Genomic DNA, 15,897 nt, shown 5'->3' on the forward strand with positions numbered 1-15,897 from the left:
AGTGTGATAAAGGCATCCTAGTCTCATTTCCAACATTATAGGGACTGCTTCTAACATTTTATTTTCATGTATGATGTCTGCTGTAGATTTTTGGTACTCTACAAAGCTAAGGAAAATTCTTCTAACTTTGAGAACTTTTTAAAGTCGTGAATGGGTATTATATTTTATTAAAAGTTTTTAATGTATTTGTAAATATTGTTTTTCTTTAGCTTGTTAATGTGATGAGTTATTATAGATTTCTTTTAAATAACCTTTCAATTTAGCTTTATGTCTTATCAAAATTATACAAGCATTGAGTTAGAGTCAAATAATGCTACAAGATTTCTTATGAAAAGCAACATTCCTCTCCAGCCTTCACCCATTTCCCACTCCCCAGAGGCAACCACTTCCAACTCATGTTATTTTATTTTGATATTGTTAAAAGAATTGTTCTGACACTTGTTAAAATGATAAGGAAGAGTTTATTCAGGACTATTGTCCTAGGTGTCAAGACTATCACAACAGGGAAGAGAGATTGGGCTCAACTCCGAATACAACAAGGATAAATGGGAATTCATAGCCAACAAGCAGAATGAGGGGTCAATGGGTAGAAAATTACTGAGAGGAGACATCAAGTGTAGGGGAATTCTTGCTAAACCAACTCAACAGGATTCTTTTTTTGTTTGTTTGTTTACTTGACTTTTTTTTTATTATTGAGTTAATGATAGGTTACAATCTTGTGAAATTTCAGTTGTACATTAATGTTTGTCAGTCATGTTGTAGGTGCACCACTTCACCCTTTGTGCCCACCCCCCACCCCACCTTTCCCCTGGTATCCACTAAACTGTTCTTGGTCCATAATTTTAAATTCCTCATATGAGTGGAGTCATACACAGATTATCCTTCTCTCGCTGGCTTATTTCACTTAACATAATTCCCTCAAGGTCCAGCCATGTTATTGCAAATGGAATGATTTTGTTCTGTTTTACAGCTGAGTAGTATTCCATTGTATATATGTACCACATCTTCTTTATCCATTCGTCTGTTGCTGGGCACTTAGGTTGCTTCCATGTCTTGGCTATTGTAAATAATGCTGCAATGAACACTGGGGTGCATAGGACTTTTGGGATTGCTGACTTCAGGCTCTTTGGATAGATACCCAGTAGTGGGATGGCTGGATCGTATGGTAGTTCTATTTTTAATTTGTTGAGGAATCTCCATAGTGTTTTCCATAGTGGCTGCACCAGTTTTCAACAGGATTCTTACTGAAGGCAAACCAGGGGGAGCAGATAGCAAGGGTAGGGGGATTCTCGGGAAACTGACGTAGCAGGATTCTTGCTACAACTGGACTAGGCAGGCAAAGGACAGGGTCCAAGGGCAAGGTGTAGTTGAAAAGAGGACTCAGAGGAGCCCGGCTCAAGTTTAGTCAAGGGGAGAGACTTTGTCAGCTTTGACCTTGTGACAGAGATTGTTAGTTTTGCTCACCCAAATCTAGCTGGGCACACAGCATTTTTGCAGCTTCCCTTGCAATTAGGTAGGTCATTCATTTTGTAAAATTTCATCTAACCCCCTGCTTTCAAGATAGCTTCATCTATGTTTTGTGTCCCCTAATCTAGAAATCCTTTTTTTAACCGTCTCCAAAGAACAAATTTCCAGTCTTCTCAGCTTAGGTGGGAGGGAGAGGAAGTTGTATGGCTGAAGACTGGGAGAGAGGGCAGGTTCTGGGGTCTAACTGCTGCTTCTTTTTTTTCTGAAAGAATTGCACCTTTAATTTATTGAACACCTATGATGGTGCCAGAAATACATGCATTTGAATCTTCACAACTCTTTAGGAAACATTCTATTATTATAATTTACATTTTAAAATTGAGATACAATTCACATACTATAAAATTTACCCTTTTAAAGCATACAATTAGGTGGGTTTTAGTATATTGACAAGACTGTGTAACAATCACCAATATTTAATTCCAGAACATTTTCGTTACCCCCAAAGGAAACTCTGTACCCATTAGCAGTCACTCCAATTCTCCACTCCCCCTAACCACCCCTGCCCCCGCAGCCACTAATCTAATTTCTGCCTTATGGGTTTGCCTATCCTGGACATTTCATATAAATATATTACACAATATGCGACCTTTTGTGTCTGTCTTCTTTCGCTTAGCATAATGTTTTCAAGATTCACCCATGTTGTAGCATGTATCAGTACTTTATTCTTTTTATAACTGAATAATATTCCATTGTATAGATACACCACATTTTCTTTTTCCATTAATCAGTTTAGGGTCATTTGGGTTGTTTCCAGATTTTGGCTATTGTGAATAATGCTGCCATGACCATTCATGTACAAGTTTTTGTGTGAACATGTGTTTTCATATTTCTTAGGTATATTCCTAGGAGTGGAATTGCTGGGTTATATGGTAACTCTGTGTTTAACTTTTTGAGGAACTGCCAAACTCTTTTCCAAGCAGATGCATCATTTTACATTCCCCCCAGCAATGTACAAGGGTTGCAATTTCTCCACATCCTTGCCAACTCCTGTTATTTTCTGCTCGGGTTTTTTTGTTTTGTTTTGTTTTGTTTGTCAAATGCCTTTTCTGCATCTAGTGAGGTAATCATGTGTTTTTTTCCTTCATTCTATTAATATGATGTATTACAGTGATTGATTTTCATATGTGGACCCAACCTTGCGCTGGGGCATAAATCCCACTTTGTCATGGTGTGTAATCCTTTTAATATGCTGCTGGACTTGGTTTACTAGTATTTTGTTGAGGATTTTCACATCTATTTTCAGAAAGTAAATTGGTCTATAGTTTTCTTGTAATGTTTTTGCCTGGCATTGGTGTGAGGGTAATACAGGCCTCATAGAACGAGTTTGGAAGTGCTCCACCCTCTAGTATTTTTGAGGAGAGCTGTGAAGGATTGTTGTAAATTCTTCTTATACATTTGGTAGAATTCACTAGTGAAATCATTTGCTCCTGGGCTTTTCTTTGTGTACTAACTACTTCTTAAACAAATTTTCAACCAAGCCTCCTTCTTTTAGTCTCACCATCACCCCTCCTTTCAGAGATCCTTGGTGCCATCAATTCCTAAGTGTTTGGAAAATCTCATGGTGTAAATTGGGTTGTCTCTCTACTTGTTCCACTGTCATTTTAGGATTCAACTTTCTTGGGACTGCTAAGTCAGTTATTCATCCATCTGCTTTCTCTGTCTTCTTTCAAGACTTTCTCTGTCTTTGGTTTTCTGAAGTTTGCATATACCTAGGTGTGGGCGTTTTGAATTTTATTTATTTATTTATTTGGTGTTTATCTTGCTTGTTTTTCTCTGAGCTTCCTGGAACTGTGGTTTTATGTAATTAATTTTGGACCAGTTTTGTCCATTATTGTTTCAAATTGATTCAAATATTTCTCCTGCCCTTGTATTAATCAGGGTTCTTCAGAGAAACAGGATCAACAGGATGTCTTTCTATACATAGATACAGATACAGATAAATATATCCATATATGCTATATTCTCTGTGTGTATAGACACTATATATGCATATATACACACACTATATATGTATGTATATATTCCAGTCCATACTCAGTTTCCAGCAATATGTCAAAATTACTAGTTAAGTAAGTCGTCTTACCACTATGGCTTCCACTGATTTCTATTCCAGGTAAGCACATCGTGGGTGCTGAATCTCTTTGCATCTGCCTGCCTCTCCAGATTTCAAGGTGGCAGTTTTCCCTGCAACTTCAGTTCTCTGATGGGTCTAAGAAAATTGTCTGTTTTCAGTTGGCCCAGCTTTCTTGTTGTAAGGATGGGAGTGATAACTTCCAAGTTTTTTACATGTTGGAACTGAAACCAGAGCTGCTTTCTAGATCCCCCAATTTTATTGCTCTTATATACTCTCATTCTCCTTGTCTTTGTGGATTTGTTACTTTTTAAAATCCCTTCACCATCAATTTAGTGAGGTCTTGGGAAGGAGGAAAAGCTAATGTGGGATTCAGTCCTCCATCTTCAACCAAAAGTCTCAATAGATTTTCTAATATTAAGCCATCCTTGCATTCTTGAGAAAATAAAATTTGGTCATGACCTATCTTTTTTACAGACACTGCTAATTCAGTTTGCTAGTATTTTTAGGATTTTCATAACTAGGTTTGTAAGTGGGACTGGTTATTATCCATAAAGATTATACATCAGTTGGATTCAATGATGTGGAAGTGTTTCCTCCTTTTATACTTCCTGGAACAGTTCATATTAGGTAGGTTTGGTGGATCTCACCTTAGAAATTTTTTTTTAATATTGTCTAGGAGAGAGGAGATTTTTAACTATCATTTCAATTTTTTAAAATATTTATATATTTTTTAGTTTTTCTATATCTTCTTAAATAAGTTTTGCAAAGTTTTTCTCTGGAAAATTGTTCACTCCATCTACAATTTTATATTTATTGGTAGAAAGTTGTCAGTAGTATTTTTAAGTTATTTTAAAATCTTTATTGTATCTATAGTTTTGTCCCTCTATTCATTCTTAATATTATTCACTTTGTTCCTTCTCTTTTGTTTTCTTGTTCAATCTTGCCAGAGGTTTGTCTTTTCAAAGAACCAAGTTTTGGTTTTATTGATTTTCTCTATTGCATCCTTGTTTTCTAGCTCATCGATTTATGAATCGATTTACATAGATGATGCCTTTCGTTCTGATTTTATTAGGTTTAATTTGTTGTCGGTTTTCTAACTTCTTGAATTAAATGCTTATATCATTAAATTTTAGCCTTCTCTTCTAATAAAAAGCATTCAAAGCCATACAGTTCCCTTTAAGTCCTGCTTTAGCTGTATCTCATAAGTTTTGATATCTATATTATCATTCCGTTCTAAATACTTTCTAATTTACTCTATGATTTTCCTTTAACCCATGAGCTATTTAAAAGTGTTTTTTAAACATTCCAAACAACTTTTTAAAAGTTTTTGTTGTTGTTGTTGTTGCTTTTTATTTCTAACTAAAATTACACTGTGATCAGGGAATGTGGTCTGAGTGAAATCAATTCTGTGGTATTTATTGAGACTTACTTTATGGCCAAGAATGTGGTCGCTATCCCAAGTGTGCTTGAAAAGAAAGTGTATGTATTAACTTAGGTGCATGGAGATAGTATACATACATACACAAACACACACACACACACACACACACACACATCCATTGATTAGATTGAACTTGATAGTTGTGCTGTTCAAACCCATGTTCTGATTGACATTTTTGTCTGATTAATCTAACAGTCTCTAAGGAAGGTATGTTAAAATCTCCCACTACAATTATAAATTTGTCAGTTTCTCTTCATGAGTCTATTTTTGCCTTATATATTTTGAAGCTACGTTACTAAATATTATAGAATTTAGAATTTTTACATCTTCCTACTGAACTGTTCCTTTTATCATTATATAGTGATGTTCTCTATCACTAATAATGATTTTGGCCTTATGATCAATTTTTTATGTTATAAACAGAGCTACACTAGCTTTTTTTCAGTTAGGATTTTCCTGAATAGCTTTTTTCACTCCTTAATACTTCCAATCTGTGACTTTCTGTTTTAGATATGTCTCTTTTAAAGAGCACATGGCTGGATTTTTCAAAATCCAGTCTGACACTATTAACTGGAGAGTTTAATTCATGAGAGTTTTATTATTATCATTGTTCTATGGCATTTGGATTTGTTTCCACCATTTCAATTTGTGCTTTCTATTTACCCTAGTTTTTCAATGCTTCTTTACGTCTTCTCTCTTTTCCTGCCTTCAATTTGATTGATGGGGTTTCCCCCCTTTTTTCCCTTCAGTGGCTAGGAAGTTATATTGCCTTTTTTTATTATTCCATTTTCCCCCTCTACTAGTGTGTAAGTAAGTTATGCACTCTGTATTTATTTATGGTTACCTCAAAAATAATGACACACATAATTAACTTACAAAAGTCTAAATTTTTTTTTAAATCCTTTACCTTCCTTCCAGATAAGACAAGAGCTTAGAACATTTTAACTCCATTGACCCTCCCAATGCATATGCTTATTGTTGTCTGGTATTTTAAGTCTAGATTGCTTTCAAACCTCCCTAACAATGATTATTATTGTTTTATTCCATATTTATTTAAATTTGTCCAGGCATTTACCATCATCTTTACTTTTTATTCTTTCATTCATCACAGATCTTCTGCTTGGGATCATTTTCCTTCTACTTTTTACTTACAATACACTCTTTTGATTTCCTTTAGTGAAGATTTGCTGGTGAAGAACTATCTCAATGTTTGTGTGAAAATGTCTTTATTTTACTCTCATTCTTTTAAAAATATTTTTACTGAGTAGAGAATACTAAGTTAACAATCAGCAAATTGAAGATCACTCCACCATCTTCTGTTTGTTGAGAAGTCAGCTGTCAGTCTAATCACTGTTTCTATGACACAATCTATCATCTTTCTCTGACTCCATTTCCTCTTTCTCTTTGGTTTTCTGCAGTGTCTGGTGTAGATCTCTATTTATCCTATGGAGGATTTGTTGGGCTTCTTGAATGTGTGGATTGATTTCTTTCAAAATTCTCAGCCATTATCTCTTCAAATATGACTCTGCCTCATTAATATTCATTTTCATATTCTCTTTCTCTCACACTGTAGTCAGATGTGTGCTAGATTTACTCATTGTATCTCTACATCTCTTACTCTCTCTCCTATATTTTCTATTTTTTTTCCTCTCTCCATACTGCATTCTTGCTCATGTCTTCAGGTTTATCTTCTAGTTCATTAACACTCTCTTTGCTTATATCTACATTTCTGCCAGAGACATTCATTGAGTTGGTATTTTTCACTTTTAGAAGCTCTTTTTTCCCCAATATGCTATGCCACTTTTTATAGACTTCTCTTCCCTGTAGACATTTTCAAATTAATAGTTTGCTTCTTTGAACATGGTTCACAGAGTTGTTTTAAAATATGTGTCTGGTAATTCTATTATCTGAAATCTGTGTGGGTCTGTTTCTGTTGTTTCTTATCCTTGCTGTTTCTAACTCACGTTCCCTTGTTTCCTTGTGTGCCTGATTATTTTAGTCTGCTTTCTGATCATTGCCCATGAAAATTTATTTGTGAGGCTGAGGCCTGGAATGGATACATTCTCCTCCAGAGCCTTTGTATTTGCTTCTACCAAGCACTGGGGCATACTACCAGTCTGGGAGCCACCTAAAATCAAGTTTGTAGCTTCAAGTTCCCTGGCTGATTCAGGCAATGGGTGACAGGGATGCAAATCTGTTTGAGTACTGGAGTGTGGCCTCATTTTCTCAGGGATGGATTTTTTTTACCCCCCCCCCCCCGCACTTTGTTTTACCCTTTCTTTTTAGCAGGAGCACTCTGCTTAGTGCCAAGGCAGCTTTCTGTACAGTTCTCTGAGATTGTTGGGAAAAGGGACAGGCTTCATTCTGGTTTGCCCTTATGCTGCTGGTGTAGCCTTTTGGGGTCTCTGCCTAATGTGTAGAGGGTCCCCTATTAAATTCCTACATTGGTCTTGCCCTGAGCCTTGACTTCTCTCCTTCTCGCCCTGTGTGGTCACTGAGTCAAAGCTCAGGTATGCAATGTAGGCAAATGCCCTCAGAGCAAATCGGCTTTGGTGCACCAATATTCTGCTTACCTGTCTGGTTACAAGCTTTCATCCAAAAATTGGCCTGGAAGTTTCCCTCTGTCCTCTCAGCTCTTCATTGCTTTTAAAGTGGTTTTGAAAGATTTTATCCAGCATACTTCATTACTTCAATAAAGAAAGATGAATCAAATAACCAAGCCTGCCATTGCCAGAAACTAGAAGTCCGTATTCTTAAATGCTTAAAGATTCATACTTGATTTAACAAGGTCTAAATTCAGGCAATATCCCTACCCTCTTCCCAAAGAATACAAGAACCTTAGAATGCTTTACCTACTAATAGTTCCCTGTTGTCTTACATGTTTTTGTGCTCATGTTTTTCGGGCCAGCTTGTTTTCATACCTCCATGTTACTCAACATTATTATTGTTTTATATACTTAATGATTTCCCCCATGTTTACCAATTTTTGCTCACTGCTCTTTGCCTCCTATTCACCCCTTTTCTCTGATTTCAATTTCCTTCTTCCTGAAGTATATCTTTCAGTAGTTATTTTAGTAAGAGTCTGTTATTACTAAACTTTCTTAGGTTTGTTTTTTCTGAATGTCCTCATTTCATTCTCAAAAAGAGTAATAGTTCTTCTCTTGAGTACTTCATGGGGGTACTAGTTCTCCTTGTGGCAACTGATACCTCCTTCATGTTGTATCATTTCTCTGCAAGTACTATATTTTTATTGTTTGTTTCTGAGCACATCTTCAGCAGATATTCTTTTTCTGTGGGGTTCCATGTGCCCTGAATTGTAAAAATGCATTTGCTTTTGCTGAACTTCTAGAGATTTCAAAGGTTCTGCTCTAATTTTTATTATAAATTTTCAGTATGCGGTTCCCATAATACACAGTAGGGAAAATTTAGACCCCGCATCCACATATGACATAGGCCTGGGGATTTTATTTCTTCTAGTGGCTCCAGAGAGAGCATGACTTTTCACTGCTTACTTTCCAAAACCCCTTGTAAAGGACAGAGAAGCTACTAAAGGCTTTTTCCAGAGGTTTCAGTTGCAGTTTCTCTGCCTCTGGTGGACTTGAGGCTGTGCTGCCAGTAACTGCATGGGCATCAGATTCCCAGCTCTAAGCCCACAGCCCCTCGGTCCCGATATCTGGAACCAATACCACAAGGGGTTAATGCAGTGTCTGTCTACAATTACTAGACTGGCTTTTTCTTTTGCTTCTCTGGAGATTTTACTTTTTGTTTTTTTAAGTTCAGATATAAATTTAAATTTTTGTTATAGTTTATCTAGTGTTAATATGTGTTTGTAGTCGGGGAGGAGCTATTCGTGTCATCTTAGTGTGCTATATTGCCAGAAAAAAACATACTTTGTACATGTGATGTTTCACCTTATTTATAATTAAGCATTTTTCCTTATCACTTCCATCATCATAAACACATACTTCTTTAAGTTCCAAGGAACTTAAGTCCCCTCAGGACCATCTAGGTTAAAGGTACATTTGAGACCAGGTCTCTGTAGCATGTTGGATTATTTTCCAGATATACTAGCCATGTAGTTTAAATACATCACTCCCTGGTGGTCTAAAATTCCTTAGCATCGTGATTTCCAACCTTTAAAGATTTTAGTAGCAGAGCCCTTTCTTCAAATATTACTTGGAACCCCAAAATATAAAATAAGAGGGGAACTGCTCTGGTTGAAGTGGGGTTGAGAGTTCCCGAGCTTCACCAACATACCCTCCCCCTTGCTCCACAGCGTGAAGACAAGTTGAATAGATCAGTGGTTCTCAAAGTGTGGTCCCAGAACCAGAAGCATGAACGTCACCTGGGAATGTGTTAAAAATACAAATTTCCAAGCCCCCATCCCAGATCTACTGAAATAAGAAATTCTGGGGGTGGGGCCCAGCAGTCTGTGTGTTAACAAGCCCTCCAGGTGATTCTGATGCGCATTAAAGTTTGAGAACTTACTAGAATAGAGTTTCCCATTCGGGAGCTATTGGAACAGGGCCACAGTCCAATATTATTGGACAGAATAGGGGCCAAGATGAACATTTCTGGGTACTTAAATTATCCCAAACTTATCTGGAAGGCTGTTTTTCATCCACCATTTTCTTGTACCTGAGTGAGATTATAAACACTCTCGCGGTCCAACTTTGCAATGGCCTGGGTCCCTGTGAACTGGTTCAATGTGTCAGAAATCACTGGGAAGAGCAGGGATTCTGACTTTTAGTTCATTAAACAGAAATAATGACACTCATGATTTTTTGACAAAAATACTTCAGATCTGAAGCTCATAAAATAATATTGAGCAAAAGAAGCCGGATGCAAAAGTATACATATTGAAAATTCCATTTATAGAAAGCATAAAAAAAAGCGACCCTAATCTACAGTGAAAGAAGTCAGGATAGGGATTAGCCTTTGGGGTTATTGACTGGAAGGAAGCAGGAGGGGGGCCTAACTTATGGGTAATGTTCTGTTTCTTGATCTGTCGTTTACAGGGATATGTTCATTTTCTAGAAATTAAGTTGTACCCTTATGATATATGCATTTTCCTGTATATTTGATATACTTCAACACAAGAGCTTAAAAATGGTATCAGGTCACCTGCAGGGGAAGGTCAGTGTGTAATGACACTGCTGTGGGCGCTGTGCTTCATATTCTCAGAGGACCTGGGCCTTCACTTCTGGGTGTGAAAACATATTTGGCGCAAACACAGGTTCCTGGCACCAGGTCTGCTGCATTATGACAATATGAGTTCAATGGGGGCCACTCTGTTTCTTGATTGGAAAAGACCTCTTGGTTGATGGCATCCCTGATCAGGATTCCCTGTGGATGGGGAAGAAGTGAGGCAGTTACCTATGTGAACTGTGGGCCAGAATAAGTTTCAGCATCTGGCTACTCCAGGAAATGGGAAGTGGTAGAGTTCCGGATTTTCAACCAGGTTAGGCCAAGAAACACATGGGAAGCACGTGTAATGGGTGAAAGGGAAGTACCCCATTGTTTGGCCCCTCATTCTGAGCTCTTAGGGTAGATAAGGCCCCCAGTTGTGAGCACCCATCTTTAACCTGTGCCCTTCTGGACCTAGATCATAAATCTACATGTGAACTGAGTCGCCCTGGCCTTACCGGGTGAGATGGAATCTTAGTTAAAGAATTAACTTAAATTTCACCATCTCATGCCCACATGTACTTACACAGGAATTCCAGTCCTCAGGTAAAATAGTCCGATTGTGTCTGAAAGTTCCCAGCAGGTCACAAACCAATCTGTTTTTGGTATCTCTCACGTTCTTTCTTACTTATTCTGGGACCCATCTTTGTGTCCTCTGCCCATGAAGCTGCTTAAAAAGTACGCGCCCCTTCCCTGCCCCCTCAACTGCTGCTGTGCCCACCATGGGAATGTTGATAAAGGTGCCAAGGGTGTTACTTCCTGATCCCCCTAAAGGCCCCAACCGTGGAGGTGCCCACCCATGTGCCAGACATGCTCAAACAGGCCTGAATCTCCATGTGAGCTCAAGGTAATACATACCTGCTGAATACGTGATGCCCCGGGTCCCACGGTGGTGAGATCTGAAAGCAGGCCCTGGCTGCTGTTACATTCCATGGCTCAATATGGGGGTTGGTGATGGATAGGGGCATAGGGCTGGGCTTGAATGGCTCCCCTGTTGCTGAGGGACAATGGTGTTTTCCAGAGAAGGTGCGTGCTTCAATCAGGAAGTGCCAGGCACAGCTGCTCCCTCTGGTGGTCTGTGCCTTCCACCAGTGCAGACAGGGAGGTCAGCTTCAGCAGTCTCGCGCCATTCATATTTCTTAGAACTAGTCCTGAGTGCAGGGTATTTAAAAGACAGTTTCTGTATCAGACAAACCCAAAATGAGGTACATTCTATTAAAAAATGCTAATGCCATACAAGACCAAAAAGAAAGGTTGTGGAAATATTCCATATTAAAGGAGGCTAAAGAGACACGACACTAACAGCAATCCCTCGCCCTAGACTAGATCCTGTGATGGAGAGGGAAAATGCTGTGAAGGACGTTAGCGGGTCAACAGACACAACTGGAGTACAAATGGTAGACTAGATCATCAATGTTAAATTTACAGAGGCTGTTAACTATACCACGATGTAGAGGATATGCCTATTCTTAGGAAATGCACGCCGAAGTACTCAGACACAAAGGGCCATGATGTATGTATGTAAACTTTGCCCTCATATGGTTCAAATACACACACACACACACACACACACACTTATGAGAGAGTGCATACATGCAAACGATAAAGCAAATGGGGTAAAATGTCAGCAAAAGGTGAATCTGGTAAAGGGTATCCAGATGTCCTTTATACTATTTTTAGTTTTGCAACTTTCCCGTAAGTTTAAAATTATTTCCAAATAAAAATGTTTAAAAAATGTAAAAGGCGGTTTCTGTGCAAGCAGTCAGAATCTGGTGGCACATGCCTGACTGAGGCAGGGATGAGGGTTGATGGCTGTCTTCCCGGGCAGGGCTACCAGACACATCCCAAAAAGTAGTCAGATGCCCCGCATGAAGTTGCAAAGTGGCATCTGAAGCCATTCACCTCTTGACCTCCTCCATCGTACAAGATATCAAAAATAACACTTTTTACATTCTCTCCTAAGGGTTATCGGCCCTGGGTGTTGGTGAAAATTTGGTTACGAAAGTAAGGTGTACTGGTTCATTCATCCATCTAATAAATGTTTTGCGTATCTACTTACTTTGTGCCAGGAACTGTGCTAGGGGCTGAGGATGTCCCTCAGAGGAGACACAACCCCTGTCCCAAAAAGCCTATGAGCTAGCTGGGGATGAACCCACAACCACATAAATAAATGTCTATTTCCAAATGAGTTGACCATGAAGCAGACTTGGGAAGCCCTGGGGGAGCCCAGCCTTTGACCAGAGCCAATGGATCCAAGCCCCATGGGGCTGATATACAATCAGCCCCCCCCAACCCCACCTCTGGATTTTCTAGATTATAGGTATTTTTGTATCTGATGCTGAGGGGAAAAGAAGGAACCACCAGTGCTTACCCCATCCTGGAGGCATCCCATCTGTTTCGGCTTAGCTCTCTGGAGGCTGCTCTGCCCTCTGTGAGACTCAGGGAAGAGGCCAACATGCCACCCCATCCCTATCCCTGAGCTGGTGAGCCAGTGAGCTTCGGAAAACAGTGTTTCAACTGATCTATGCCTTCATGTGAATGTAGCAGCTATGCCTATAATGCTTTTGGAAGGCAAAGACCACCAACACTCTCATGTGGAAGCCTGGCAGCCTCCTGGCCCTGAGTCCCATCAGTGGGGTGCTGAGTCACGAAAACAACATGATTGTCTTCCAAATAGACAGAATAATGACTTTTGGGGACAAGTGTGTTTCTACCCCCCACCCTGGTGTGGCACCGACTGTGATGCCCTGTACACAGGGACAATAGTGGAGTCCAGTGCCCTGGGGCTCCGAGGAGACAGCGTTGGGAAGGAGTTGTAAGAGTGTGTGTGACTGCATGTGACACAATGTGTGTCCCTTCTGTCCATGGGTCTCAGGTGGGACTGACCTCACCTCTAATGCACTCTGGTCCTGGTTCAAAGAAGTTTCAGATCCAACAAACGTTTACTGAGCCCCTACAAAGTTCCAAGCCTTTTACTTTATACTTCGACACATTTTATATCATTTAATCTTTAACAATAACCCTTTAAGGTAGGAATTATCTGCATTGTACAGATGAGAAAACAATCGCAAAGAGGTTCATTGATTTGCTCAAGTATATCATACAGCTTTTTTTTTTTTTTTTTTAAACACTCACACGCTATACTCTTAGCTGAGGCCTGTCTGTGCTGGTTGCTTATCTTACAGTATTTCTTGTCTTCTCTACTTTTGGAGCAGTTGCTCCCCTTATACAAGCCCCCTTCTGTCTTCTCCTTTCACTAGCCCATGTGGGCTTTTCTTTTTTTAATACTGCATTTAATAGCACAAAAAATCACGAATACAAAGAAACTGGCAAAGGTGTTTGTCAATGAGATATCCCTGCCTCCTCCACTTTTCCGCTTTCATACCCATATATGTAATGGGCTACATTTTTATAAACTTTTCTTTTTCCCCCCAAAACATGTAACTGTTATGTGATTGGTCAGTTGAAGCTGAAACACCCATGGAGAAAGATGTTTTACGGTTACAAGGGCACACACCCCCCCCACACCCCCCCTCCCACCCCACACTTTCCCACACAATCTTTTGGAGGAATATAGGATATGTACCAGTGTCAGGATTTCCCTGCTCCTGCCTCGCCCACTCAGAGCATTCCTGCCATTTAATTTTCCTTTAAGGGACTGCTTAGACTAGAGCCTCTTCTCCCACCCCTTCTACTTCTCTTCCAATCAGGACCTGTTAGACACTGGGTACTGTTCAATTCTTACTCTGTCAGGCCCATGGGCCATGCAAGTAGGTCCTTTAAAATCTCGATGCCAGCTGTAGTATGGGTGTCGTCATCTTCCATTACAGGTAGGTCTGTGTGTCACTTCAATAGGCTTGCGTATTCATTTCTTTCACTTTTTCTGACTCATGTTCCAGGACCTGTTTGTGATAGAACAGTAAATACCCTTCACTGTCCAGGACGTCCTTAATACTGGCCTTGGTGATGACAGCATCATCACACTTGAACCACTGGTCCTTGTGGTGCCGGATGAAGCTGGTGTAGTGGCCACTCTCCAAGGTTCCTTGGTGATTAACCACAGCAAACAAGGAATACTTATTCTCGTCGTTTCCACTATTGGTTGGCAGCTGCAACTGTCCATTCATCCTGCTCTCTTTACTCGAGGCCATAAACGGTGTCATATCCAGCTCCAGAGGAAAAGATATGTATGTAGTGATCTTGCGCCTCTGTTTGGCAGAGTGTTCAAACCGTTTGAAATGAAAACAGGCAACAACAGGTAATTTATTCATTGTGAGCTGTTTGGTGGATTCCTGGTAGCTTTGGCAACTACCACATTTGATTTTGGCACTGCTTCCTAAGTGCTCTGGCCTCGTAAACCTTCGCAAACAGTCCGTGAGGGTGGTAATTCCTGGTATGTGGCTTTCCCCATTCACACTGCTCTCCCTCCCTGGGCTCATGGGCCAGAAGGAGGTGCAAGAGCCAGGCAAGTCCAAACTGATGTCCCAGCACGGGTCTATCGTGGTGGAGACACCATGGCAGGCTTGACAGGTGACATCAGACTGCATGCCACCCGTGAAGATTTGGTCTATGATGCAGTTACAGTGGTTGGGATTGTTGGCCGCCTTCCCAGCATCATCACCTTTGCAGTGCCTGTGCAGGACATCTAACGCTGCAATGAGGAACTCATGGGCGTCCTGCTGCCTGTACCCTGCTAAATGACGCGCATGGATCCACACCAGGTGCAGTAATTTATAGGGAACGTGAGGAGATGGGTTTCCAGAATACAACTCTCGAAAAAGCGAAGACATCTCACAGACCAGACACAACTCGGGGCTTGGCATTTCACATCTGTGCCTGTCAGAGAGGAAGAAATCTCTCAGTATCGGAGTATGGGTAAGGGCCTGGACGATGCAGTTCATAAAGCACGTGTTGCCAAGATTGATTAGTCCTCTTAAACCGATGGTAAAGCTGGAGGTGATTCTCCTTCTTCTCGGGTTGTGTCCCAGCAGTTCTAACTCGGGTTTGGTTGTCTCCCAGGTTGGATATTTCTCACCGAGGCCTGGCATTGAACACTGCTGGTGAGAAACCTCAGTTGAGGTGGAGGCTTGTAATTTCAAAGCTTCCCCTTGCTCTTCTTTGGCAATTTGCTCAATGTCTTTGTCATATACATAATCCTTACACATAAAGCAGTATATACCTCCATAATAAAGGTCTACGGCTAAGTTGTGTTGTTTTGTCTCAGCGTGCTCATGAATGTGTTTCTCTGTGAAGCAGCCAAAGAAGACACAGGAAAGGCAAGAGTGGAGTCTGTTCAAATGGGTGCCACACACATGGCAGATGCACGACTTTGCCTTGCTTTTCCTGGTCTCTGGGGTTCCACACCACACGAAGCACTGGTAGATCACCCGCAGTTCCTGCCTCCAGTTCTCTCCCACCTTAAAGCTGTTCACGTGGGAACAGCCTGGTGGACCCACAGTGAAATCCACATCCAGGCATCCGCCCCCAGGGCCGCGCCGGGGCCGGGGCCGGGGCGGGGGCCGTGGCCTAGGCTGCGGCGGGGTACGGAGCCGGGTCTGTGGCCGCGGCCGGGGTCGGCGGCGGGGGGCACGACTGCGCCGCGGAGAGGGATCTGGGGGCCGCGGGGGGTCGGAGGGAAGGGTAGGGGGAGGAACCTCGTCGCTGC

At 40.8% G+C, this 15,897-nt stretch overlaps 1 protein-coding gene across 1 annotated transcript; it reads right to left on the reverse strand.

Moving 5' to 3' along the window:
• Positions 1-492: 492 nt before the first annotated feature.
• Positions 493-15,651, reverse strand: USP27X (ubiquitin specific peptidase 27 X-linked). The gene is made up of 2 exons (XM_070502491.1): positions 11,091-15,651; positions 493-10,391 (listed from the first exon to the last, which is right to left on the reverse strand). Exon 1 carries the CDS (start codon positions 15,395-15,397, stop codon positions 14,081-14,083), a length of 1,317 nt encoding a protein of 438 aa, XP_070358592.1. The 5' UTR covers positions 15,398-15,651; the 3' UTR covers positions 493-10,391; positions 11,091-14,080.
• Positions 15,652-15,897: the final 246 nt, after the last annotated feature.

The sequence above is a fragment of the Equus asinus genome, chromosome X, assembly GCF_041296235.1.
Source record: "Equus asinus isolate D_3611 breed Donkey chromosome X, EquAss-T2T_v2, whole genome shotgun sequence".
NCBI classification, from domain to species: domain Eukaryota; kingdom Metazoa; phylum Chordata; class Mammalia; order Perissodactyla; family Equidae; genus Equus; species Equus asinus.

Coding starts and splice junctions, on each gene's coding strand:
- USP27X (XM_070502491.1), bottom strand. CDS start 15,397: ATGTGTAAGGATTATGTATATGACAAAGACATTGAGCAAATTGCCAAA.